At 34.8% G+C, this 26,111-nt stretch overlaps 1 protein-coding gene and 3 pseudogenes across 1 annotated transcript in view; 3 read left to right on the forward strand and 1 right to left on the reverse strand.

Annotated features, from left to right (window-relative positions):
* LOC145248271 (complement C3-like) overlaps positions 1–26,111 on the reverse strand; it is a 233,059-nt gene that overhangs the window by 143,254 nt on the left and 63,694 nt on the right. Inside the window, exon 3 of the mRNA XM_080110142.1 lies at positions 15,198–15,425. Within this exon, the coding sequence (XP_079966268.1) occupies positions 15,198–15,425 (228 nt within the window). The remainder of the gene's footprint in view (positions 1–15,197; positions 15,426–26,111) is intronic.
* Positions 8,550–8,629, forward strand: LOC145248508 (U2 spliceosomal RNA; annotated as a pseudogene).
* Positions 8,751–8,888, forward strand: LOC145248510 (U2 spliceosomal RNA; annotated as a pseudogene).
* LOC145248425 (5S ribosomal RNA) lies at positions 14,177–14,294 on the forward strand (annotated as a pseudogene).

Here is a 26,111-nt window from a genome sequence, read left to right on the forward strand (position 1 = left end):
GCAATTAACATTGTGGTCCAGTGGCGTTTTATTTAAAAATAAACAAACAATCCAATTCAACTACGATTCTTTATTCAAAACAAAAACAAAAAAACTTTCATTTACGTTTTTTACCAGTTTTTTCCCTCACTTTTTTTTAACATATTAACTGCTAATTTTTTTTTAACATATTAACTGCTAATTTTTTTTTTAACATATTAACTGCTATTTTTTTAACATATTAACTACTAATTTTTTTTAACATATTAACTGCTAATTTTTTTTAACATATTAACTGCTAATTTTTTTTTAACATATTAACTGCTAATTTTTTTTTAACATATTAACTGCTAATTTTTTTTAACATATTAACTGCTAATTTTTTTTAACATATTAACTGCTATTTTTTTAACATATTAACTGCTAATTTTTTTTAACATATTAACTGCTAATTTTTTTTTAACATATTAACTGCTAATTTTTTTAACATATTAACTGCTCATTTTTTTTTAAATATTAACTGCTAATTTTTTTAAAAAATATTAACTGCTAATTTTTTTTAAAAATATTAACTGCTAATTTTTTTTCTTTTAATAACACAATAAGTCATAACTCATCATTTTTATAACATATTAACTGCTAATTTTTTTTCTTTTAATAACACAATAAGTCATAACTCATCATTTTTATAACATAAAAACGTGTATTTTGGTTAACATAAATTCTACTTTGCTATTTTTGAAACTGAATTCTTTACATTTTGTTTTCGTTGCAACTAACCGTAATAACAAATCTTTCTAGACTGAGATTTGCTTAAACCGGAATATAGTCATAAAAAAGTGCTCAATATCCGGAGAATAACTTATCTTCGTATCTCTTCTGCTGAAATATCTGGTGGAGAATTCGTCATGTATTGCTTCTTTTTTTCCCGGGGGGGGGGGGGGGGGGTTACATTTTCGTGTTTTCATTCGTTCTTTTATTTTGGAAATCTTTGTTCGGGTAACGATGGAGTTGACATATGATAATGAAAAACTGCTCAATATTTTTAGTATAGCAGGTGTGGCCAAAGCGAAGTTCATGTTGACCCTGGCAATGCTGGGTATCCATGCTAGTATATAATATATTGCTGCTATGCATTCTGTGAACGTTCAACGTGAATGAAGACCCCGCGATATTATTGTAGCTCTTTTGTTAAAACTGTAAAAGTATTTATCTAAGTAATCTGATGAATGTAGTGTCAGAATCTAGCTAGTTATTACGGTTTATCTCCATAATTCTAATAGGAGTCTGTGACATATTTCCATTGTATGAACGCCCTGTGCGAACGGAAACCCCATGATATCATTATACCATCTTTAGACAGAATAGATACCACTAAGAATGTATAATTTAGTTTTATATACGGTTAAAAAATGACATCATTTTTATAAATATAAAGTATTTTTGTTTGTGTATTCGGTGATCAGGAGATCCTATTTATTATAAAGGAGGATAGAAGGCGATAACATACTACAAACATTAAATTAGTGTATTTACATACTAATTTAATGTTCATAGTACGTTATTACTTTCTATATTCGTTTTTAATAACTAGGATCTCCCGATCGAATAATTTATAATCTGGAAATCGTAACGTACGTAGGTACGTATGTTAAAGATACTATGGTGCTGGTGGCATAATAATAATAATAATAATAATAGTAGTAGTAGTAGTAGTAGTAGTAGTAGTAGTAATAATAATAATAATAAGAATAAGAATTTAACCCCCTGCGGTACTACCTAATGCCCATACCCAACTGTTCTTTTTTTTTTTTTTTTTTCGTATGTCACCATAAACTGAAAAAACGACTACGAAATTCTGCCGGAACCTGGAAATGTATCCTTTCTAATTCATTTGAAGTGTAGACTATTGGAAATACCCGAAGAATTATTCACTTGTTGTTCGCACTATCAGTGCAAGAAATGTTTGGTTATTTTAGTTAATTTCCTTCTCTGGCAGTGGAAAAAAAAATCACTTTGGTGAACGTACTATTCTCAAACATGAGAGAATTTATGAAAAGAAGTTATGAAAAAAACATCTTTAAAAAAGAAAGACGAGATTCCCCTAAAAAAAAGGAGAGAATACGATAAAAATGTTATTCAAGGAAGAACACTTGAAAAAAAAAAAAAGGATTTAATTTGAACTCTGAATATTTTGACATCTACTAAGTAAACATTCTCTTTTCCAATTTCTATTCTTTTGAAAACTGTTACTTTATAAGAACTAATTCTTGTTAAGCTTAATTGACATATATTAACACCCAGCGTAACTAAACTCTTTTATATAACCTCTGTTTCTTGGATTATAAGTCCATCACTTCAATAACAAACAAAAAAATTATCTTTCCCAAGTTGGTTTCTTAATTTCTTTTCTTTCTTGTGTGTTTCTTTATTTTATCAAGGTTGCCAATTTAACATGCTACGCGGAAATGCCTTTCGTCGGACACAGGGAAAATAATTCCTGCACCATAACTTGATTCTATCGGTGCTTATAATCGTCTCGCCTGTAAAATTCTTTAGTTTTTAATGTGAAATATGAATTTAACTCATGTTTAATCTTCTCTCGTGATGTTAACTTACAGTCATCTTTTAATCCTCGAAATAAGTGATAATCTGAGGGAGATAGATCATGAGAATATGCAGGATGGGTGAAGATTTCTCAACTAAATTCTCCTAGGAAATCTTTGGTTAGTAGTCAATCAAGTCAAGGTTTTTGTCGTCTGCGTCTCTCCATTTTCAATTTAGAAAACTACATAAAGAAGGAAACAATTATGCAGTCTCTTTCTCTATAAATAAATTATCTCCAATAAAACATTGAAGAACTCATCAAATGTAAGTTTATTTGACAAATTAAACAAATGAGGCTACTGACAACCACTAGACAACATGGCTACACATAAATGGCGAAATGAAACAGCGACAATGCAAGAAACAAACACACGCATGTAAGTATAAAAATACATTTGATTTATTTGGCTTCTTGATTGCTCGCGGATGAAAACATTTACTCCTGGGTAACGCCGGGTAGGTACAGCTACTTTCATATATAAGACTGACTCTTTTCTACTCCGATAGCTTCTTCCTTCAGAAAACGTTGGAATTTCTTTCCTGCTATATGTTTCCCTGACAGTACCAACATGCAGAAATCTATACGTATTATTTGGATTCTTTGCATTATTTTTCTCGTCTTGAGTGTTATTTTGACAACGTTTCGGTTGATGTAATCTCCGACCTTCCTCAGGTTGTCAAACTCGGAAATCTGCATGAAATTTGGAACTTAACCCTTTATTTAATCCACGGGGGTAGCAAGTGGATAAAGTTACACTCTTCTGGAAGTTGAAGGATCTCAGTACAGACCAATAAGTTTCCTGGGCGTCATGATTAAGTTGCTGGAATCTGTGTTAAATAGAGTAGTCAACCACCTCAGCAAAAATAACCTCCTCAGTGACATGCAATATGGTTTCCATTCTGCTAGATCTACAGCAGATGTGCTAACAGTTATATCTCATAGGATTAGTGGATCTCACAAAGGAGGCTTCCTTTCTAGGGCAGTTGCTCTTAACATATCAAAGGCATTTGATAGGGTATTGCATAAAGGTCTACTCCATAAGATCTCCAGAAACGCTATAGCTGAAAATGTCTTTTCAATTATTAAATTATTTCACTCTGATAGATTCATAAGAGTAGTGGTTGATGGGCAGAAATCAGAAGCTCACAGCATTAATGCTTGAGTCCCTCAGGGATCCATCCTGGGCCCAACTCCCTTCCTGATCTACTTCAATGATCTCCCAAATCACATCCTAAGATCATTCGTAGACATTTATACTACTATCTACGGCAACACTTCAAAGGCTGTAAACGACCAAGTTCTCTGATTCTCTCTCCTCTGATCTTGAGCACATGATGCAATGGGGAAAGAGGTGACTGGTTAATTTTAATTCATCTAAAACCAAGCTTCTTTGCTTTGATCCCCATCTGGTATCAATTGAAATGAATGGCTTTTGTCTTGGGGAGGCTCCATGTTTTGACAAGTTTCTGGATCTGACCTTTACTCCTAATTCGAAATGAAACACATACATCAAATCTATTGCCAAGGCAGCTGGAAAAAATTATTTTACTGCTCCAGTAGATATCAATTCTGATGCAATTCTCTATCTGTATAAGAGCCAAGTACTTCTAAGGATAGAATACTGTTGCTAGCTAGAAGCAGCTTATCCTGCCTTGACAGAGTTCAAGATAGACTTCATAGTAGGGGATGGCCTTTCTCTTCCCTGCAACCTCTTTCCCACAGAAGAGATGTTGCGAACCTGTCTTTGCTTTATCGTTATTTTCATGGCAAGTGTTCGTCTGAGCTCCAATCTATGCCCCCCCTGCCTAACTTTCACGAAAAACACTCGCCTAGCTGTAATCACTATCAATAATTTCTCTCACTCTTTGCCTAAACCTAAACGTAGATTCCATGAACAAAGTTTCTTTCTTAGTACTGCACATCTGTAGAACACTGCTTTCCAACTACCTACAACATGGTTATCCTCAAGTCTAATACGAACAAGTTCTTGATGAGCCGTCCCCTTAAATAATCCAATTTACCAAATTTACACTACCAATGATTACTACGATATTGTCCCATTGACTACTATACTCTCATTAACCCTTATCCTCGAGTGGCCTCCAGGCCTCGATAAGTGGTGACTCTTTTGTAAAAAAAAAAAAAGAAGACTTTTACCCAGTCATGGTTGACCGAACAAGATCATACTCCCTTCCTGGACTAAATAAAAAGTTCCGTTCGAAATTCCATGCAGATTCCCAAGTTCGACAGAAAGATTTCTGAGTTCAACAAAGCACAGAAGGTCGGAGGTTACATCGACTAAAAGATTCGAACAATAGTCTGAAGAATCCAAATAATTCGAATAATTAATCCTCATATCAGAAATAAAGAAATATTTAAAAATCTGCATGTACTATTGTTGGCCAACTCCCCACCTATGTTGCTCCCTTGTAAATTTGGTCTCTCTCATAGAAATTCCTTATGCTCCTCTGGCAATATTGCATTATTTAAAGTGAATAAAAGTGAAAATAAATAATTACCTTATATACTTGTGTATAAGTCGAATTCTGGGTGAAGATTTTAAGGTTATTTTTTTTGGGGGGGGGTCGACTTATACATAGGAAATATTTTTGGAAATGTTGTTAAAGAGCGTCTCGACGCTCGATCATAACATAGAAAACGCCATTTTGTTTGTACTCTCGGTATATACCGGTAGTCCTAGTAATTAACCGCATACCTTCCCAACCCTACTGCAGTGTGTTTGGCAGCATGTAAGCACATGCATGGTTTTTCAGTGACAAAAAAAGATTGGAATAGCTCTCGCAATGTTCACTCTCTAGACGTGGCTATAGGCCTAAGTTCGATACGATATATTCGATGATGATATGACGGATTTTTTTAGTAGGTTAGGAAATGTAGCATTTACAATATGTTGTTCTTTTCTAAGTACACTATCAAAAATCCTATAAACGACAATATTAACTATTTATTAACAATTTAATGACAACTATTTGATAAAACCGTTTAATGGCATTTAACGCATGCGTTCACATTATTACATTGCATTTAAGTGTGCAGCGGGTTGGTTCTATATATGAAAAACGAATAGACTACACTTGCGTAAATGCACGTATTATTGCTTATGGATGCCGAGAAACAATTTATAATATGTCTTACAAAAAAAAGAAAAAGAAAAAACACCAAAAAAAGAAATTATCTGTGCAAAAAAGAGCCACGAGACGGACCATTTAACTTGTCTAGAATCTACAGTTGACTTATACACAGGTAATACCTAAAATGACATAATTGTTGGTCTTAAAATACACATCAACTTATACACAAGTATATACGATACTTAAAATTCCCAGGCAACGCCGAGTGCCTCTACCAATATTGAATAAATGTGAAAAGAAATAAACAAAAGACAAACACGAAAAGCAGAAAAAATACGAACAAAAACAAAAACATAACAAAACAAACAACAACAACAACAACAACAACAACAACAACAACAACAACAACAACAACAAAAATAAAAAAAACAAAAACATAACAAAAACAAAACCAAAACAAACAAACAAAACAACAACAGCAGCAGCAACAACAACAACAACAACAACAACAACAACAACAACAAAAAACATGAGATGCATATCTCAAATTTCAAGTGTTAACAAATAAAAACCGAGTATCTTGAATGAACATTAGCTCAAATATTTCTAATAATTGGCACTCAAAGAAAGCAAAACAAATAACCATAAAGATTACGCCTTAATAAATAAACATTTCAAATAAAAATGCCAAATATTTGTTTCCATTTCTCTAAGATTGGTAATTCTTCGCCCCAACAAATATCAAGATAAAACTGCGTTTGTAAAGCAGTGTAATACGGTTTTGATGATGACAATTTTTGGAGACGCCATTAATTTCCCTTGTGAATCTTTCATGAGAAATGAATTCCTAAAAATGGTTTCACATCTTAGATTAATTCTCTCCATTTTCGTCTGAGATTAAGTTAACGAAACAGTCATTATAGACCAGCAGAGTGTTGCCACTGTTCACCATTTGTATGCAGTGCAATGATGTTTGGAGGTGAAACCTGGTCAGCGAGGGTTGGGGACATTTGTTGCATGGAAAGAAATGAAATGAGAATGATAATGAATGTAACTAAAGAATTAGATCTAATGACCTCAGAGGAAGATTAAAATCTAGACAACAGCGTTGTAATCGTTAGTGGTGGAAATCAGGTATAATTTGATTATTTAATAGGTGGGCTCAACAAGAACTTGCTTACATTGGACTTGAAAATGACTATATTGTAGTTAGCTGGAAAGCAGGCTAGAGGAACAGAGTTCCACAGGTGGGCAGTTCTAGGAAAGAAACTTTGCCCATGGAATTTGTGCATAGATATTTAGGCGCGTATACTAAGTGAACTGTTGTATGGAAATGAAACCTGACCAGTGAGAGTTGAGGACATGTGTTGCATGGACAGAAATAATATGAGAATGATACAATGAATGTGTAATGTGAGTCTTAAAGATAGACTAAGTTTTGATGACGTCAGAGGAAGATTAAATCTAGACAATATACATACATATTATTTTGAGTGTAATTTTCACAACGTTTCAGTCGATGTAACCTCCGGCTTTCTTCAGGTGTATCTTGTCAAACTCAGTAATTTGGACGGAATTTCGAACGGAACCCTTTATTTACTTCACGGGGGTCAGTCATGACTGGACAGAGGTCCTAAGTAATTCGCAATTGTATTTTTCGGCCGCCCACACCAAGGATTGAACCTTTAACCTTTAGGAGAATATCACTTTTTATAATTGATTTTTCAAAATACTCTAACCACTACGGTTCTTTTACAATAGCGAATTACTTAGGACCTCTATCCAGTCATGGCTTATGGAACAAGAGCACGCTACCTCCGTGAAGTAAATAAAGGGTTCCGCTCGAAATTCTGTCCAAATTCCTGGGTTCAACAAAAATGTTCCTGAGTTCGACAAAATATACCTGAAGAAGGTTGGAGGTTACATCGATCGAAATGTTGTGAACATGGCACTCAAAATGAGAACAGTACCAAATAATATGAATAATCAATCCTCTTCTAAAAAAAATCAGAGACGTAAAATATAAACATGTATGCAGAACAGGAGGCTTTGTTGAAATAATGGATGAGAGGTTTTGGCTTAACCCAGTGAGGATTAATGACATGAATTGCATGAAGAAAAATAATTTTCTATTTCGAGATTTTTTAAATAAGGATTAATAATTTTTAGTCGCGTGCAAGTGACTCTATAAGTGATTCCGTCGGTCTATTGGTCGGTCGGCCGGTCCGTCCGTCCGTCCGTCTGTCGGTCTGTCGGTCTGTCCGTAACACTTTTGTGCTTGCCCTTTTTGGTTAAGATCAAAGGTCTGTTGTTAATAGATGCTGTTCTTAGCTTTTTAAGTTTTTCTTTTGGCCAAGATCAAAGTGTATTGTTATCTTTTTTGTATTTTTTGATATAAATAAAAAATATTTTAAAATTGGGCTTACGTAGGCACCCCCCCCCCTCCCACCACACACACATAAATACAAATTTAAAGGAGTAACCATGATAAAAGAGGCTGGCCGAGAGAAAAATCATTTAAAATTTACAACAGAGACGAGATGGATCAACTAACCTCACCATCCCCTTTCTTTTTGAGTTGGCCTTGTGCCTAAGTTTTTTGTTCATTTTCCCAATTGTATTTTTTTCTTGTGAATAAAAAATTTAATATCTCAAAGTGTAGTATCTGTTCCGGCAGATACTGCAAGCAAAGACCATATGTGGGGGAAGCCCCACATATAAGACCTTGGTCAATGTAGGGGCAACCCTCCATACCAATTGTCACTATCCAGCTCCCCTACTCCCCGGGGAGTTGGTCCCCATTTCCCCTTCACTTCTCACATTAAAAATCGGCCTTGTGCCTAATTTGCTCGATGGGGGAGCAAATAAATACCCTTTTCTTGGCCTTTTGGCCAAGATCAAAGTGTAGTATCTGTTCTGGCAGACCTTGGTCAATGTAGGGGCACCCCTTCATACCAATTGTTACTATCCAGCTCCCCTACTCCCCGGGGAGTTGGTCCCCATTTCCCCTTCACTCCTCACATTAAAAATCGGCCTTGTGCCTCATTTGCTCGGTGGGGGAGCAAATAAATACCCTTTTCTTGGCTTTTTGGCCAAGATCAAAGTGTAATATCTGTTCTTACTACATGCTGTACTTATGTTTGTAACGTTGTGATATAAAGTGGGGGATCACTTTTCTGTATTAATTTAATGTAAAATGATCACCCACTTTACAACCAGTCAATCTCAAAGCCATTCAAGTCATTCTCCAGATCATTCAAGTTGTTTTTGAAAGATTCCAGTTATTTTTTAAGCATTCAATTCATTCTTAAGTTCATTAAAGTAATTCTAAGTCATTTACTTTTTATTTATTTAAGTCATTTCAGCCCATTTTTAAGGATTTCATGCCAATCCTACATTCATGAATTCATTCATTACACGAGAGCACGCGACTAATGGTTATCGGCCCTGTTTTTTTTTTAAGAACTTACAATTGGTTAAACTTTAGCCCCCTTTTCGTTATAAATATTTTTTAAAATGATATCCTCAAGTGTTTTGATTGATATTTTTATTGACTTTATAATTTTTTGTAAATTTACTTTCAATTTAACAATTTAATTTAATTTAATACGAAACCACGGAAGTGTACAGTTAACATCCCCCGTCTTTCCTTTACTTAATATGACGACTTATACACCTGAAAAAAGTTCTATTCGGGGAATTAATATTACCAAATTTGGATATTATAGTCATGATAAGTTTTCAGCAAAGACAATGTAATTCTGATCCACATTTTCAAAAAGGAACTCAGGCTCAATTCAAATGGTTAGAGCTAACTTAAATACGAAATCTCGGAAATGTAGAGCTAAACCCCCTCCCTTTCCTTTACCAAACATGGCCACGTATATACCTGAAGAAGGTTGGAGGTTACATCGACTGGAATGTTGTGCAAATAACACTGAAGATGAGAACATTACTCCGATTAATCGAAATAATACAAACAATCATACCTCATCTCCAAAATTCAGAAATGTAAATAAATAATTGCAAAATAAAAAAGAAAATGGACTCCCTTTCTCCGGCTAGAAAACCTCTCACACCTGCCAGTATCCTGTATCTCTACAAAGCCATCATTCGCTCATTCAGAAAATATGGCTATTACATTTGGGCTAGTGCTCCAACCACTAGTTCCTCTCTCCTACATAGGATCCCAAAAAGTCTCTAATCTAATATGTCTTGCACTGTCTACAAAACTTCTGCCCCTGTACCATCCCTGTGTTTGTTTTACAAGTACTTCCATGGAATTTGATAAACTTACTGCACTTGTACCCCCCTCAACGTCAATATCCTCGATCAGCTTGAAAAGCAGCAAAATCCCACCCCTTCACTGTAAGGGTCCCTAGATATTGGAAGACTTTCTTGCTTTTTCCTGTGATCACTTGCCTTTGGAATTCCCTTCCAGCACCCTGTTTCCCCGACTGTACCAACATGCCGGAATTTAAATGTAATGTGAACAACTATCTTGCTACCAAACTTAACACCTAGGATATCTTTTAAGCACAGTAGCTTTTTTATGTCTCAGTTGAAAAATGTTCTTTTTTTTTGTACTTCTCTTCACCCCCAACTAGGTGCACTGATACTGAGACAGAAGGGCTCAGTGTGAATTAGGGATCATGCCTATGGGGATAGTCTAAGAAGGGAGTTGAGCAGTAAGATGTCTGTTCACATCACATGCAAACCACCGCCTGTCAAGGAAACAAACAAAAAAAAAAAACAGAAAGGGAATTTTAAAGTTCAGCAGTTTGAAGGAAAAAGCTACCAGAGCAGCTCACTTTCACTTAGGATGTTGATACTGCTCGTGCACGCGCACACATACATGCACACGTGCAGGTGGTCGGCAGGGTAAAGTAACCAGCCGATAAGTGTAGATCTGTCAAAACTGACATTGCCAGAGGTCAAATAGTTGATCTCACAGCTGCGGGGGTTAAACACCTGCAAGAGAACAGGTCGATATAAACACATGAAAGGACAAAGAGAAGAGAGTAAAAAAGCCACGAGTCTCGTTGCTGCGCTGTGTCCGGCCACCTACTGCTCCCCTCTCTCTCTTGTTTAACAACTGAAGCGCACAACACAGAGTGAGAAACAGAATGTTTTACATTTGTCTAACAAACAATTTTTTTTGCTGCAAGTTCTTTTCTTGGATGACAAAAAACTGCTATTTGTTCAACTCGGCTACATCACATTGGCAACCAATGTCTTTCTAGAAAGAAGTCTAACTAGGAAAATTTTGGGGAAACCAATGCCAACAACAGGATCTTCGGATTCATACAATATGACAACGACAATGACAATGACGACGACGACGACGACGACGGCGACGACGACGACGATGATGATGATGATGATGATGATGATGATGATGATAAAACGGGCTTATACTAATAGATTATTTGGAGAATTTGTAGGCACAAAATTCTGATGTTCGTAAACGCTATAATCAGTCAGGAAGCAGTCCTGCAGTAATGTGTTCCACAGGCGGATATTTGTTTCTCTCGTTTTCTTTCATAAACAAACATATTCTCTCTTCTCACCTCTTTCTCACTTTCCTCCTCTCTCTCTCTCTCTCTGTCTTTCTCTCTCTGTGTCTTTCTCTCTCTGTATGTATATACACTCTCTATATTCTGTGTGTGTGTGTGTGTGTGTGTATATATATATATATATATATATATATATATATATATATATATATATATATATATATATAGTTTTAGTGGAGATGGTAAAAGTACCCGTCGTTGACTGGGTTCAAAAACAGCCTACAGAAAATGGACTCTAATTTATGAAAGTATGATAGGTTATGAAAAGGAAGGCTTGTAAAGAGATAGTTTCGAATTTGGGGGTATCAAAACCAAAGCAAAATATGATGAAAGTAAAAACAAAATAGATAAACCCCATAATTTATTATACCATACCTGTTCACATTGAAACACTTATCACAACATTCTGTGGATCTATGTTAAAAAAACCTTGTTAAACTTTGTGACATATTTCCATTCTATGGAGGTCAGGCGTGAACGAACACCCCATAATTTTATCATACCATATTTCTTCAAAATGAAACATAATTATCAAAGTATACTTACGCAAATAGATATGAAAAGTCTTTATTAAAGTTTTTGCCTATTTCCATTCTATGGAGGCCAGGCGCGAACGCAGACCCCACAATTTTATTATACCATCCCTATTTAAGTTAAAACATACTTATCAAAGTATTATTATGTACATCTATATAAAAAACACTTGTAAATGTTTTTTTTTTTTTTTAATTTTTAAATTTTTTATTTCCATACTTTGTGGACCAGGCGCGTACGTAGACTCCACAATTTTAATGAATCATCATTATGCTAGATCAAACATACCCATCCCTGTGTCTCGATACATCTTCTATCATTATATGTGATCAGTTTTCTATAATAGTCAACCATATAGGAGCCTATTCGTGACCAGACAAACACACAGACGTTCAGCTTTATATTATAGATATTCATTTTCATGTACAAACAACATTCTCTGGTTATTTCTGTTGAAATGTCTTACATAAACGATCCCACCAACCCCAGCTACATCTTCAACGTCAGCAGTTTTTATCGTCATGTACAAAACAAGGTTTGTACATGCGCAGTTATACAGTATTCTTCCTGATTAGAATCTGTCCAATCCAAATCCTAACTGTCGCAACCTTTTACCACACAATCACATCCTGTGAAAAAATTAAAAGTGAAATTTGGTTTAATTTCAACACTGAATTAGAACAAAAGCAAAACACGTTTCTGTATTATTTGATGAAGAAAATAATTTCGAGACTGGGGTAATTTTTTTAACATTTATTTTAAACTAGCCTGGGTGTCTGGCGTTTCCCGAGTGTTTGGAGATGTGTGTTGAGCAAAAAAAAAAAAAAAAAAAAAAAAAAAAAAGGAAAAGTGGTAGTAGGCAGGCTCGGACCCGTGACGCGAAGGAGGAAAAGAAAGTGAAATAAATCTGACGTCATACCGCTGCTCCATGACGCGATCGGAAATTCTGGACGTTAAAATTAGGCAAAGTCAATCCAACCGATCCGATGACTTGCAAAAATGACTCGCAAAAAATCGACTTCTCCTTATAGAACACTACCCACTTGAGGGTGAAGTAATTAATGTTTTCGGCTAATTTTTCGATATTTGTCATCCGGTATGTCGAGCTTCAAAATGATACTGATCTCGTGAAAATCCGTCGCCTATGTCGAAGGTTTTAGACATACATACATACATACATACATACATACATACATAAAAAAAACAGATGAGATTTATATTAAAGATTATTGTTTTAACATGGTTCAATTATTCTAGATATTTATTTATAACGTGCAACATTCTCTTTTCTGTCGCATTTGGATTCCCGAGAAAATACTGACAGAATATATCTGATCCAGGAGCAAGTAAAAAAATTGGAAAGAACGACAAGTCATAGCATTTTTCTTTTCTTTCTTTTTTTTTTTTTTAACTCACGTTCATCCCTAACAAACCATATCGGCCACTTGGACGTAAGAGGCTACTATTTGGGACCTTGCATGAAAAAGATCAACAAGATGTTGGTTTACGCTACATTTAAACTTTTGCATATCAGTACAGTCAGGGAAGCAGGTAGTAGGAAGGGAATTCCAACGTCTAGTTGTTCGAGGGAAGAAACTATTAAAGTAGAAAGTTTTCTGGCATTTAGGGAGTTCAACAGTAAAGGTGTGTGATTTTGTTGTTAAACAGGTTTGTCAAAGATATGTACGCCGAGGGGGCACAAGTGTAACGAGTTCATCAGACCACATTCCATTAAAATACTTGTAACACAAGCACAGAGATGCAACATCGCGGCGATGGGACAGGGGTTGGAGCTTAGTTGACAAAATGGTACCTATTAGATTGGAAACTCTTTTTTGGACCCTATCTAATAAGGAGAGGCTAGTGGTAGATGCACCAACCCAGATGTGGCAACAATACCCCATGCATGGGCGAATGGTGGCCTTGTAGAGGTACAGGATACTCTTCGGTGTGAGTAGTATTCTAGCACGATAAAGGGAACCCATCTTCTTTTCAGCAGCCTTCGCAATATCCTTACAGGTTTATAAGTTTTTTTTATTTGTTCCAGTTCATATTGATCGTAAATGTTAGGCTGAGGAGTTTGAAGGAAGAATTCTGAGATACGGTGTTATTTGTCATCGATATCGGTGGTTGAAGAAGCGTTTTATAATTTTTAAAGTTTTTTGACTTGTCGTTCTTCTTGTTCATTTTCCTTCTTTTTTATTTTGGTTTGAAATAGGTGTTTGAATTTTTTATTGATAAACGATCCTATCTGAAGAGCAGCTTATAATACCAAAGACAATATTTTTCATTACGTATTGCAAAATAGTTAGAAAAGAAAAAATATAGCATTTCCCAAAATAATTTTTAAAAATTTATACACATATAAAATTGAGTTATTCATCGCATTATACGGCATAATCACGTTGATACACCGGTTCCCATTCGTTCACCGAAGTTGAGCAACGTTGAACCTGGTCAGTATTAAAATGGGTGACCATGTGAGAATTCCAGGCGCTGTATGTGCTTTCCGCTTATCTCGGCATTGTTTCCAGTCGTCTAGCACTTTTTCTTGCCACTGGACTCGAGCAGTGCCAATCCAGGGGAGGTGTGGTTAGAGATTGCACAACCCTTGCCTCCCAATTTCACGCGCAGCTATCCTTACAGAGGATATCCATTGTCTTTCGAGACTGAACGGAGGCTTCCGTTTGTCGCATTAACATTGAGTTATATATATTTTTATTTTGTAGAAATTATACAAAACAAAAAATTAGGCACAAGGCCACTCAAGAAATTGGGAAGGGGAAGGTCTATACGCATCTTCATCGCTGTATATTTGGTTGATCTATGCTAAACCTTGCTCGAGTTCTCATTCACAATAATACCGCAAACACATCGGGGTTCACCATACTTAAGATTTCCAAATCAAATCGTGTTTTGTGTTTTTTTAAATATATATATATATATATATATATATATATATATATATATATATATATATATATATATATATATATATATATATATATATATATATATATATATATATATATATATATATATATATTTCGATTTTTCCTGTTCTGGATTTTACTATCATTGGATTTTTATCATATTCTTTTTTCTCCCTTTTTCTCATTTTTTGCTCTCTTAATCTCATTGAATCTCTATAAACTGGCTCTGACTGTTAAATGACCTCTTTTTTTTAATACAAATATGATTGATTTCTTTAGTTAATAATGAAGACAACGAAAAGAAGTCTCATTTTAACGTTTAATAAACTATGCTGGGCCAATAATGATGATGATGATGATGATGATGATGATGATGATGATGATGATGATGATGATGATCGTGAGGAGGGGGATGGAGGGGGAGAGGGAGGGTTAGGGGGAGGAGGAGTATAAAAAAATAAAATGTTATACAAACCTAAATCATTTGGATGGTAAATTGGTAAGTCCGTCTGAATGAAAATATATCCGACATTTTTCTGTACTGGAATTTTGTACTCCTCTGGATTTTTGTCCGGAACACTGTCGCACATATCACTACTTCCCTCCCAAGCATTATCGTCAACCATGTAAGACGTGATATATAAATACACATAGTCGTTTATGCAGTCGTCATTAAATACTCCGAGTTCGAATTTGTTCTTCTCTGCAAAATAACAAAATGATGAACAATAAACATTTTATGTTTCGAAATTTTCAAGATAAGGATTAATAATTCGGATTATTCGAACTACTATTCTCATGTTGGCGGTTATTTTCTTCCGACGATGTCATCTAAAAAAAATATTAAAATTATGATATAATAACACTAAACCTTATTTCTAGAATTCTTATTCCGATTTTGATCAAAACCAGTTGCATGATGTTGATTCTAGAAAATGGCTAAAGAATTTTTAAGATGAAATGGAAGGTCAAGGAATCTTGTTTAATCGTGTAACAGAGCGCGTATGACCGCGAGGGAAAATATCATCAGCAACCGAAGGATGAATGGCAAGCGATTGTATTAGCAACAGGAGCAACGTTTGAACGCGTATGCAAATTAGGAAGTCTGCGCGAGATGGCACGAAAACAAAGGAAAAAAAAGGACACCATTTGGTCGAAAAGAAACAAAGTCGGCGCCGAAGGAGATGGACGTGTACAGTGAAGGCGGGAATGGGCTGGCTAATGTAATTTTGACTTCCGTTTCAATATCGATTCTTTTTTGGTCTAATGAAGTGATATACTTGAATTGTGATTCCACTGAAACATATACGCATATATGTAACTAATAATGTTTGTATAATAAACAAACTATATACTAGCTCTGTCCTGCATTGAGCACTCTTTAATAATCACACTAGTTTCATTGGAAACCAATCGATATAACCATATTATATATATATATATATATATATATATATATATATATATATATATGATGAAAATAATGAAAATAGTATTTCGACGAAATAGAGAAAGAAAAGGAACAAACTGCCAGCAACCATTGTAAGAAAGTAATAAGGAACGCAAGAGTGTTATATGCTCAATCTGTTAAGTCCAAAGTAGCTGAGCAGAGGCTTGGTTCCCACCAGTTTTGGCAAATAGCAAACAGAATCCTGAATAGAAGCGTGTGCTCCATCCCAACTATTATCAATGGACCTGAGGTAATCTCGTCAGCATCAGACAAAGCCAAACTCTTTGTCAAGAACTTTGCAGCTAATTCTACCCTTTGCGACCAAGACCGCCAACCTCCAATATTTCCTCCTGTATCAGAAAACACGCTATGTGATATACGTATATCTGTACGTGATGTTGCGAAGCTAATCAAAAACCTTGATTCGAGTAAAGCAACTGGCCCTGATGGTATTCCAATTATAGTACTCAAAAAACTTCAACCTGAATTAGCGGCCATACTTACAAAACTGTTTAAACGTTGTCTTAAGGAGAATAGTTTCCCATCTCCCTGGAAAATCTCATCAGTATGCCCTGTATTTAAGAATTCAGGTGATCGCTCATCCCCCTCTCAGTACAGGCCAATAAGTCTCCTGTGCGTCATGAGTAAGTTGCTAGAATCTGTGTTAAATACAGAAGTAATCAAACATCTCAACAAAAATAACCTTCTTAGTGACACTCAATATGGTTTCCGTTCTGCTAGATCTACAGCAGATGTCCTTACAGTTATATCGCATAGGATTAGCAAATCTCTCGACGGTGGCAATCTTTCTAGGGCAATTGCTCTTGACATATCTAAAGCCTTTGATAGGGTATGGCATAAAGGTTTACTTCATAAGATCGCTAGCTATGGTATAGCTGGAAAAGTCTTCTCAATTATTAAATCATTTCTTTCTGATAGGTTCATAAGAGTAGTAGTTGAGGGGCAAAAATCAGAAGCTCACAGTATTAATGCCGGTGTCCCTCAGGGATCCATCCTGGGCCCAACTCTTTTCCTGATCTACATTAATGATCTTCCAAATCATATCCTTACATCATTTGTAGACATTTATGCTGACGACACTACCATTTATGGTACCACATCTAAGACAGTAAACGACCAAGTTCTCTCCAATTCTCTCTCCTCTGATCTTGAGCACGTAGTACAATGGGGAAAGGAGTGGCTGGTTACTTTTAATGCATCTAAAACCAAGCTTCTCTCTTTACATCATCAACATTCTAATTCACATTTGTCATCAATTGAAATGAATGGCTCTCGTCTTCAGGAGGCCTCAAGTTTTGACAAGCTTCTGGGCTTGACCATTACTCCTGATCTTAAATGGAACACGTATATCAAATCTGTTGCCAAGGCCGCTGGAAAAATGGTGGGATCTTTCTATCGATCCAGTAGATATCTCACTGCTGATGCTATTCTCTACCTATATAAGAGCCAGGTACGTCCAAGGATGGAATACTGTTGCCACATCTGGGCAGGAGCTGCTAGTAAGGACTTGTCCTGCCTTGATAGAGTTCAAAATAGACTTCGTAGCCTCGTAGGAGATGTCCTTTTCTCCTCCTTGCAACCTCTATCTCACAGAAGAGATGTTGCGAGTTTGTCTCTGATGTATCGTTATTTTCATGGAAAGTGTTCAACTGAGCTTCATTCTATGGTCCCCCCTCGCCAAACTTTCACAAGAAACACTCGTCTAGCTGTAAACACTATCAATAATTTCCCCCACTCTTTATCTGTGCCTAAACCTAAACGTAGATTCCATGAACAAAGCTTCTTTCTTAGAACTGCACGCCTGTGGAATTGTCTTCCGTTTTCCTGCTTTCCGGCTGACTACAATATGGTTGTGTTCAAGTCTAAAGTAAATAAGTTCTTGATGAGCCGTTCCATATAAGTTATTAAATTTACCAAATTTTCATTACTAATGATTACTATATTGACCAATTTCTACTGTACACTCTTTAACCCTTATCCTATATATATATATAGTCACCTGCCATCCCCTTTTTTAAAAGATGGAATCACCTGATCGCCGAAAACAAGATTTAAGCAAGGGCGCAAGATCCACAGAGTTTTATAATCATAGATATTATACATGAAGGTGTATGTGTTTGCTGGTAGATATGACATTTAGTACACGTTAGCGATTAGGTGGGTAGCATGTTCTGAGTGATGCCATGTTCTGAAGTAAGAAATAGAAATAAAAACAACTGAAACCCCAAAAGATAATATATACAAGGGAATCAGTACTTGTCAAAGCCCAAAAGCCACTTAAGGATAAGGATTAATGAGTGTACGGTGGTCACCGGGATAACAGCATAGTGATCGTTGGCGATGGAAATTAGTGATAATTTAAAGGGACAACAACAAGAACTTGTTCATATTGGACTTGAAGACGACAATATTGAAGTCAGCAAGAAAGCAGACCAGTGGCAGTTGTAGGAAAGAAGTTTTGTTCATATAAGTTTAGATTCAGGCACAGATTGAAAATGGGGGAATTTGTTCATAGTGGTTATAGCTAGACGGGTGTTTTTGTGAAAGTTTAGATTAAAAATGGGGAAATTTGTTCATAGTGGTTATAGCTAGACGGGTGTTTTTATGAAAGTTTAGATTGAAAATGGGGGAATTTGTTCATAGTGGTTATAGCTAGACGGGTGTTTTTGTGAAAGTTTAGATTGAAAATGGGGGAATTTGTTCATAGTGGTTATAGCTAGACGGGTGTTTTTGTGAAAGTTTAGATTGAAAATGGGGGAATTTGTTCATAGTGGTTATAGCTAGACGGGTGTTTTTGTGAAAGTTTAGATTGAAAATGGGGGAATTTGTTCATAGTGGTTATAGCTAGACGGGTGTTTTTGTGAAAGTTTAGATTAAAAATGGGGAAATTTGTTCATAGTGGTTATAGCTAGACGGGTGTTTTTATGAAAGTTTAGATTGAAAATGGGGGAATTTGTTCATAGTGGTTATAGCTAGACGGGTGTTTTTGTGAAAGTTTAGATTGAAAATGGGGGAATTTGTTCATAGTGGTTATAGCTAGACGGGTGTTTTTGTGAAAGTTTAGATTAAAAATGGGGGAATTTGTTCATAGTGGTTATAGCTAGACGGGTGTTTTTGTGAAAGTTTAGATTGAAAATGGGGGAATTTGTTCATAGTGGTTATAGCTAGACGGGTGTTTTTGTGAAAGTTTAGATTGAAAATGGGGGAATTTGTTCATAGTGGTTATAGCTAGACGGGTGTTTTTGTGAAAGTTTAGATTGAAAATGGGGGAATTTGTTCATAGTGGTTATAGCTAGACGGGTGTTTTTGTGAAAGTTTAGATTGAAAATGGGGGAATTTGTTCATAGTGGTTATAGCTAGACGGGTGTTTTTGTGAAAGTTTGGCAATGAGGGTACCATAGAGTGAAGTTCAGACAAGATACTGGTAAAACAAGTGCTCAATTTCATGGATACTGTCAGGTACTGTGAAATTAACTAGGCCAGATTCAAATCCTACGAGGCATAGTGTGTACATTGATAGTATTGAATATATATATATATATATATATATATATATATATATATATATATATATATATATATATATATATATATATAGACAAAAGATTTTGAAACATCAGTTGGAAATATTTACTGATTTAAAACCACCTGAACAGTCAGAATTATATATATATATTTTTCTTTCTCTCACTGGTTTTCCAACTGAAACCAATTTCCCTCTTTCCTCATTCGATTCTTAGCTTTTAATTTATCATTCTGACGTTTCCTCTTAGAGGGTCAGACGATAAGGCCTTAAGGAAATTTTAACAATTCCACCTGTCCGTTTTTTTTTTTGTTTTTTTGTTTTTTTGATTTAAATTAAACTATGTTTCCTCTGAAATTTCTCCTTCCATTTTGCTGTACCAAGAATTTACTTATATATATATATATATATATATATATATATATATATATATATATATATATATATATATATATATATATATACGAATGAGCAATGTTGAATATTGGATCTTGGATAACACACATAACACCTGGCCGGAAGAAATGAAACTCAACTGATTGACACAAGCTCACACCTGACTGGAAAATAAATATCTCTTGATTTGATGCGAAGACACCCGCAACGGTCATCTGCAAAGGTTACCTACAGACGCAATTACACCCATCAATAAACAAGCAATAAAATTGAGAGAACCTATGTTTATAATGACTTTGAAAGCAAGATCTTCGAATATACATTGACACTTTAGCAACTACTGTTACATGTTAAAATCGAAATTGTTCCACGGGTTCAAGTCCTCTATATATCAAGTTTCAAGTCTGGAGACCAAACATTCGCAGAGTAATTTGTTAGAAACTTTCCGCACACACATAAATACCAGGTTTGAGGCGCTCATAATCATATTATCGTTAAAAAAATCGACATAAATTTATAAGCGATAAGTCTAGGACTTCGTGGCGTAACGGTTAACGTACTCGACCATAATACATATGATCTGAGGTTCGAATCCCAGAAACAGTAACGCTACACTGACGATCGGTAAAGCCGTGAAACACGTTTTTGTAGATTACTGTTATATATATATATATATATATATATATATATATATATATATATATATATATATATATATATATATATACCTATTTACAATGCCTCTCCACGGGACAGAGATAGACACAAGGGTCGTTTTTTAACGTCGAGAAAGGGAGAAAAGGTACAAAAATAAACAATTGTCTCAGTCGTGAAGGACTCCTCCTCCACCGAAAGAGAACAAGAAATAGGAGTGCAGCATCTGAAGCACAGGTACTACACTTTGATCTTGGCCATATATATATATATATATATATATATATATATATATATATATATATATATATATAATAGACGGAATTAGACCTGGTGTCTAAACAGCTGAGTTTATTTAATGTATTAATAAATGTAATAATACTTTTAAAAGAACATTGTCCATAGTACTGTATATGTATAATAAGCTCAATAGGTCTATGTATCCTAGGGCTATATTAATATTGAGTAGAAAAATAATAATTATGAATTATGAATCAGTTTCAAAAGAAAAGACATTGTTGGTTTTGTTTGTCTTTCCTTTTGAAATTGATTCATAATTTACAATTATTAATCTCTTTACTCAATATAATATAATATAATAATAATAATAATAATAATAATATATATATATATATATATATATATATATATATAAGAGCAAACAGTTAATAAAACATGTTAAAAATACTTTGAAAAAGAGTTAAAAACTTATTTAAACTGAAAATGAAACACTTGATAAGTGGATAGTCCTTAATCCGCGGAGTTTCGAAGAAATACTTTCCTTCTCGTCAGAGGGTAGGAATTAGCAAAATGCGGGATCGGATTTTGCATACAAAAGTATTTGATAAAACTACAAGTGAGTCAAAGATCTTACTTGATAACAAAAAGTGAAACAGAGGGAATATGGCGAAGAAAAAGGTGATTTCAAGTGAATGGATAGTCTGGTGAAAGGTAAATAATCTAATGACGGTAAAATCCAAAAATATAAATCCAAGAAAGTTAATTGAGTTTTCATTTGCACAAGTAAAATCCAAGGAAATCGGGTAATTGGAAGATGGTCCAAAATAATCCAAAAGGCCGAAATCCATTATAAGCTCTATCTCCTATTTGGTTTTATCGAGCTTTTACATCTGGTTGAGATTACTTTATAAATATTAAATCTTTAATATTTATAATATACTTTAGTTTTACCATCTTGGATCATTTTGGTAACTTTAATTGTAATTTTTATTATATATATATATATATATATATATATATATATATATATATATATATATATATATATCTTTACATATATACATCTTTATATATCTATATATCTATAAAAACAGAGATGTGTGGCCACAGACGGTTTCTGATTGGTTAATCCAATAATCACATCTCCTAAAAAACTATGGTTCCTACGTTCTTAACTTTACCATAAAATATTATGCCCTTATTTATTGTCCATCTGGGGGGGTCTATTTTTTCCCTAACTTGCCATTTACAAATTACAAAATTACGAAACTTACACCAGCCATCACAATCCAACCTCCGACACCACGTCCGCCATTACAACGTACACACAACACGAAAACAAACGCTGTCCTCCAAAGGACAAACTATTAGTACTACTATTCCCAGCACACGCGCACACACGCACACACACACACACGTTCACTACCGTCCTAGACACACAGTATACCATTAACTTTTTAAAAAATAACATGTTTTATTTATTTTTTTATTTATTAAAGGTAAGAGAGTAATTCGGGTATGCATACTAAACTGTTAACCGTTAGTTTGCGTGTTCGATCCTGATCGATTCTACTTTTTTTTTTAATTCTATTTGTTTATTAAATCCTATTCGAAGCGGGGAGGGGCTATACCCTTTCCTTCCACCTCCCCCCAAGGGTGGGTTCCTAACAGAAGGGCGTCCGATCCTCCACCCACCTACGGGCAAGCAGGGGGAGCTGGCCACCATCCCCCCACCAAAAGGGGAAGCCTGGCATTTTCTCACCCCAAAGGAGGGAGCCGGTGTCCCCCCAAGGGTGGGGGGGCGAAGAGGCCAGGAGGAGGTGACTTTTTTCCTGGGGGGGATTATCTCTCCCTGAAGGGGGGAGGCCGGCACCAAGCATGTAAATCCAGAGGGGTGACTTTTTTGTTACCCCTCGGAGTGGGAAGGGGGCCGATCACCCAGGCAACGCCGGGTAACCCCTGCTAGTATGCATATATATATATATATATATATATATATATATATATATATATATATATATATATCTTTATATATATGTATATATATATGTATATATATATATGTATATATATCTTTATATATATATATCTTTATATATATATATCTTTATATATATATATCTTTACATATATATATATCTTTATATATATATATCTTTATATATATATATATCTTTATATATATATATATCTTTATATATATATATATATATCTTTATATATATATATCTTTATATATATATATATCTTTATATATATATATATATATATATATATATATATGCGTTTGCTAGAACTTTTATCCTAAATTCTACGCAATCATGTACGATGCTCGATGCAGAAACTATACATAAATAAAACTGAGCGTAATAATTAAATTTAATCATCCAATTAGGAACCATAAAAATGCATAATGAATTAATTAAATTCGTCTTTCAAAGAAATATACAAATTAGTTAACCTTTATGAAGTCGCTCGCATATCCACGACTAAGTACATCAAGAGGTTCGTTTTAATAATGTTTAAATAAAAAAGTAGCCTTTTAATATTAATGTCAGAGCGAGAAAAACCCCAAATCAATGTTGATTGATTCAATTTTTTTTTCTGCATGAAGGAATTTAATGACACATCTCTGTTTCTGAGGCACGTCCATGGCATGAGTTGCTTTCTTAGAGTATCACACCGTCAATATCTGCAACAAAGAGATGAAAATTTCAAGTCATGAATGCATAAGGGCAATCATTATAGCAATGCAATTTACTATCCTCTCTGATCTATTCGAACGAAAAAAAAAGAAGCATTGCTGTTTGGAATGTCCCTTGTATACTACAAGATTACTGCTTAATTCGCTCTCCCCAAAAGGGTTGATATGCAATAAAGCAGACAACATTTAACCAACTATAAAGAGTTGTTTTTCAACTTGGCAGTTGAAATATCCCCCAACCTCGCCGTTAACCTAATAAACTAGAATAAATTATGTTGGCAAAAATGATCTTTTTTTTTCGAAATTATTTCAAGTGTCAACATGCTTGGAGACATCTGATACTTAATTCAGCTTGTGACACGGATCCTTTGAAGAAAAAAATTATGTCACTAAATATTCGAGTAATATACGTTTTCACGTGTGTGTGTGTGTGTGTGTGTGTGTGTGTGTGTGTGTGTGTGTGTGTGTGTGTGGCGGGGATCGGTGCTCGCTGTTTAACTCTATACTATACAAAACGTCATGGTGTTTTGAAGCTTGTTTGTGGAAATATGGCTGCTACTTTGGCTTGTTATCAACAAGGGAAAAATATCTATACCGTAAGATTTTTTCTTCTTCTTCTTCTTCTTCTTCTTCTTCTTCTTCTTCTTCTTCTTCTTCAATATACGAATCTTCACATAATATACCGATCTTCCACTATCTCTTGTATGTGCCCCGCTGTTTGGATCCACGAAGTTTGGCTGATGATTTACGGGAAAATGACGAAAATTGAGTTGGTCAGAATTAACCTAAACTTTCTATTCGTCAGAAGTAGATTACTGAACCTTCAGCGACTTCTCACTGAATAACTGACTGATGTTTCTCGTGATCTCTTTTTAAAGGTTAGGGTTAGAGCCATTGTTCCAGATACATTTCTCATATTTTTAATATATAAATTTTATTTCCCCCAATCCATCCTCATATAGAAGAGATTAATGACTATCTCAAAACTGATTGCTCCACTTTGTGATTCAGAAACAAGAGAAAGTTTTGTCGGCTTATCCGCGTCGATAGCAACTTGATGCAACATGTCGAACACGTAGCTTTAATTTTACTCTTTAAGTTTTAAGTTTAAGTGGACTTTTCCGATTTAAGCTTATTCTAGCCTCACTTGAAAACTTCATATAATATTCCATTTTTTTTTTTTTTACAATCCATTCCCCTCATACGATTGCTCTCCTTCATGGTTCAGAAAAGAAGAGAAATATTTTATCAGCTTACCAGCTACATATCACTGGAAATTTTACGTCTGTGACGCAACTTCTTGAGAATTAGCTATAATTTTAATTGTTAGTTCATAATAGAATTTTCCGAATATATATGTCTTTCAATCATAGGTGTGCCACTTTTGTTCCTGAGATTCTTATGCATGGCTATGCTATTGATGAGAAATCAACCCTAAATCTTTTTGACCTTTCTTTCTCATCAAATGGAGTTCATATATGAGAACCCATTGCTATTTCTGCTTCTCGTAAAGTCGCTTCTCTCTACCGTTCTAATCTCTGTCTCTCTCTCTCTCTCTCTCACACACACACACACACACACACACACACACACACACACACACACACACACACACACACATCTAAAGAAATCACAGTTAATAGATGCCCTGTGTACCTACGTCTACCTTGGCTAGGTAACATCAGCGACCGATTTGCTAAGCAAGTTTCTTTGTCTGTGCAACGGTGTTATTTTACATCGAATCCACGTGTTGTTTTTTCAACCAGACCTCTGTTGCCATCCATTTGCAAAGATGTTCTCCCCCCCCCAACATAATAATTATATTATTTATTTATTTAAATGTAGCTGCAGTGCGCACTATGTTGGGCGAACATCGCAAAGATTAGATTTCCGTTTGAAACAACATGTACCATCAAAGATTCGTTATGCAAATTTTTCACCCTCGGATGTTCTGAATAACGCGTATGGTTCTGCGATTTGCGACCACCTTATAAATAACCATGCGTGTGCCACGAATTTCAGTGCTGACATGTTTATGATCTTGAGTAAGTCGCACTCGCCCTTTCATTTAAAATTCTAGTGACTATTTTTATTAAGTTTTTGCAAGCAAAAAGAAAATCTTTTATGACTTAATTTAGTCTCTATGTAATTTTTCTTCCGTTTATTTTTCGTCCCCTTCCCCCGCCATATTCATGACTTTTTTCAAAATCGTATTTCCCTCGATTTAGCTCCGTTGAGCGAGAAACGAAACCTGGTTAGCTAACCTTTGTTTTGATTTTTTATTTTTTTTAAATGATTATGTTGATTGGTCTGTATTTAGCCATTATTAAATTCTGTACCCTCCGAAAATTTTTCATATATATATATATATATATATATATATATATATATATATATATAT

This window comes from Euprymna scolopes, chromosome 26 (genome assembly GCF_053919585.1).
Source record: "Euprymna scolopes isolate OS-2025 chromosome 26, ASM5391958v1, whole genome shotgun sequence".
NCBI lineage: Eukaryota > Metazoa > Mollusca > Cephalopoda > Sepiida > Sepiolidae > Euprymna > Euprymna scolopes.